At 42.1% G+C, this 3075-nt stretch overlaps 1 protein-coding gene across 1 annotated transcript; it reads right to left on the bottom strand.

Moving 5' to 3' along the window:
• LOC117826193 (uncharacterized protein KIAA0040) lies at nucleotides 1-2561 on the bottom strand. The gene has a single exon (XM_034702083.1). It carries the CDS (start codon nucleotides 1854-1856, stop codon nucleotides 1521-1523), a length of 336 nt encoding a protein of 111 aa, XP_034557974.1. The 5' UTR covers nucleotides 1857-2561; the 3' UTR covers nucleotides 1-1520.
• Between the last annotated feature and the right edge of the window lie 514 nt (nucleotides 2562-3075).

Genomic DNA, 3075 nt, shown 5'->3' with positions numbered 1-3075 from the left:
GAGCATTTCAACAAAGTGCAGTTTATTTATTCATATATTTTACTTTAATCCAAAAATTAAATAAATACAGGTCCAGTAGACATGATACATTTTACAATGATTGTTCTCCAATGTTAGTTGGAAGTTCTGTTACTCAATTTGAGAAGGATACCAGACTGCACTCTTACTTTTTGGAGGGTGAACTCTGCCTGTAAAGCTCACAGGGCCTGAATACTACAACATTCTCAAAACTAAGAGAAGGGCCTCTCTTGAGTCTACATTGTTAAATTTTTAAAAAGTAAAGTAACAGTAGAAAGTCTTCTCACTGTGTCCTGTGAAACTTTTTGGAAGACAGAGGCTTTAACTTTACAAAGAGTCAATCACCAGCCCGGAGTGTGAAGAGTGGGAACCATTACAGCTGTCTGAACACCGGGCACAGCTTAAATTGGCTCTCTTTCCCAAATACAGACGCAATGAATTTCACAAGGGAGCTCGAAGAACAAAGTGCTCTCAATAACACTGTACTTCTCTCTTTCTTACACACTCTCTCTCTCTAACACCACTCACACACACACACGTACACACACACGCACACACACACACACACACGTCTTATTGACTGTAAGAAAAATACTGACTGACTGACGGCATGACAGTTCCCAAAAATGAAGCCAAAACATTTGGAGCTCCCTCTGCCGACTGGCTGCAGTATAGATCTCAAAACCCACTTCTCCCATGTTAACAGATGAGACATGAGTCAAAATTTAAAAATCGAAATACACATCAAATCATAAGTTATTATAATGCTGATTTATATCCATATTCATTTTTACTGAGAAGTTTAATTTGATTAGTTATTTATATGATTTAAAGGAGTTTAACACCATCGTAGACAGCTCTGTGGACAATCGGGCTTCTGTAGTGCCGTGGATTAGCAGAGTTGAGCAGCAACGACAAGAGCGAACACAAACAAAACAGTCATTGAACTCTCCTCAACATGATTGTCTGCTTCAAACTGATACAAAAAGCTGCTCTGCTGTGGACTTCACCAACCTGATGGATATTTGCTGTTCCATCTGTAAGTTAAATGTCTGTTTTGTTTAGCCAAAAGGACCTGGACGTCAATAACACAGCGCGACCAGCTGAATCCTAAGCACAGAGCTCTCCTGCAAGATGTCAGGACCCACCCTGGGGGTATTTTGGCTTCACTTTTGTATATTGGGAGGAGGTGGAAATGTGTCATCCATCTACAGTCAAAGGTATGTCTATTCCATTATGTACCAAACACCAAAAAGATCATACAAAATGCTGTAAACATTTTCCTCAAATGACATCAAATGAATAAAAAAGACAAGAATCTGTACACTGTTTACAAAGTTTTAAACAATTTAACAACTGAGACATTATGTGATCCTTCCCATTCAATCCAGTAATGCCTTCAGCTTCCTCAGAGGCCACAAGTTTGAGAATATCTCCATTAGATATCTCCATTAAATGTCCAGATGGGTCAGCTGTCCCAGACTAAATGAAAAATTGGTGTCCTACACCATAGCCAGAGCGACCCTGTCTGGTGTCATCGGCCCCGTCTTGACAGAGATCCACAGGTCGTCACTATTATTGGCTGAGTTCTTCTTCTTCTTTGTTTCTGACCTTGTGGTTGCCATAGAGTCTCGGCAGCAGCAGCAACAGCAGCTGTTGGCATGGCGACAGCAGCAGCAGTGACAGCACACCACCAGGGTTGTGAGGAGGACAAGCAGGGGGAGCGTCAGGAGGACGATCAGACAGACCGTATTGTAGACCCCCTGGTTGTGTTTTTCTGTAGCAAAGTTCCAGAGTTGGTTGAAAAACTCCTGGATGCTGTCGGTTTTTCCATCCATGGCGTTCAGATATGGAGCGGTGGCTCCTTTTAATTAAGTCTGTCTGGTGCTTTTAAAGTTTTAATAAATCCTTAAGTGGGTTTGTAAAATTTGCAAGTCAGTAAATGTGCATGTGAGGCTGCTGGAGACACTGAAATAATTAAGATATGGTGTTCATTTAAGATAAAAGTCCTTTTATGTAATCTGGATCCAGCTTTGAAGTTCTCCCAGTGTTCATCTACCACTCCAACAGCTGTCAGCACAGATATTTTTGTTTGACTTGAAGTGTCATGAGCTATTTATAATGATCAAAGTTTTGTAAGCTCTGTCTACCTATGAGATTTGTGTGTGCACTCAGACCTGTGCTGTTTAAGTTAAAAGGAAACGCTGGGAGAATGGAGAATGACTTTATGTGCCCCTCCTTCCTTCCTTCATATGTCCCATGAGGCGGTCTTAAAAGCAGGAACATTCTTTAAAGAAATCCAAAAGCTCATTTTGTTTACAGCGATGTGATCTTTGAAACTCTGCAGTTTGTAATATATCTGATTTGGATGCAGGACGAAAAAGCCAAAACCTGCACTTCAGCCAAGTATGTTTTTGCTACTTGGCATTCCTCAAAGTGTTTTCTTGCTCTTTGTCTTCCCTTCCCTTGAATCCTCTTATCCTCTTGCCCTTTGGCTTTCGTCTTAGTTTACTCCGTCTGCAGAAAGATGGTTCGATTCTGGCGTGTCTGAGAAACAGAAAAACAAAGAGAAAGTGAACATGCAGAGACATTTGGTTTTCTAGCAGACAGCTCGTCTACATCCTCCGCTCTTTTCCTTCCTTGCCTCCAATCCATCTTTCTGTCTTTGTCTTAAACATCTCTACTCCCGCCTCTCCCCTCCTCCTCTTTCTCTTGTCACTGTCAGTTTCAGATTTTCAGCTTTCCCCTCATTAATACTGCAGAGGAGTCATTCAGGATTCAGGCCAGCTCTCACTGAGTCCCGCTGTGGAAGACAGGGGCGAAAAGAGAGAGAGAGATGGAGGGAGATTGTGTCTGAGGGGAGGCCAGACAGAGATAGAGGGCACCAATCTTTCTAAGAGTCCTGCTGAGACGGAGAGTGTGACAGAGTGACAGGGAACTAAAAAGAAGATAGGAGGGTGAGAGGTAGACCTGCTGCCTGAGACTCATCTGAATATACCCGTCTAATAGTTCCCACTGGAGGAGAGGGATGGAACATAACTCAAATTTTCATAAATG

The sequence above is a fragment of the Notolabrus celidotus genome, chromosome 15 (assembly GCF_009762535.1).
Source record: "Notolabrus celidotus isolate fNotCel1 chromosome 15, fNotCel1.pri, whole genome shotgun sequence".
Classification (NCBI taxonomy): domain Eukaryota; kingdom Metazoa; phylum Chordata; class Actinopteri; order Labriformes; family Labridae; genus Notolabrus; species Notolabrus celidotus.
The sequence above is the reverse complement of the archived record's forward strand: the minus strand, read 5'-3'. Positions and strand labels throughout refer to the sequence as shown.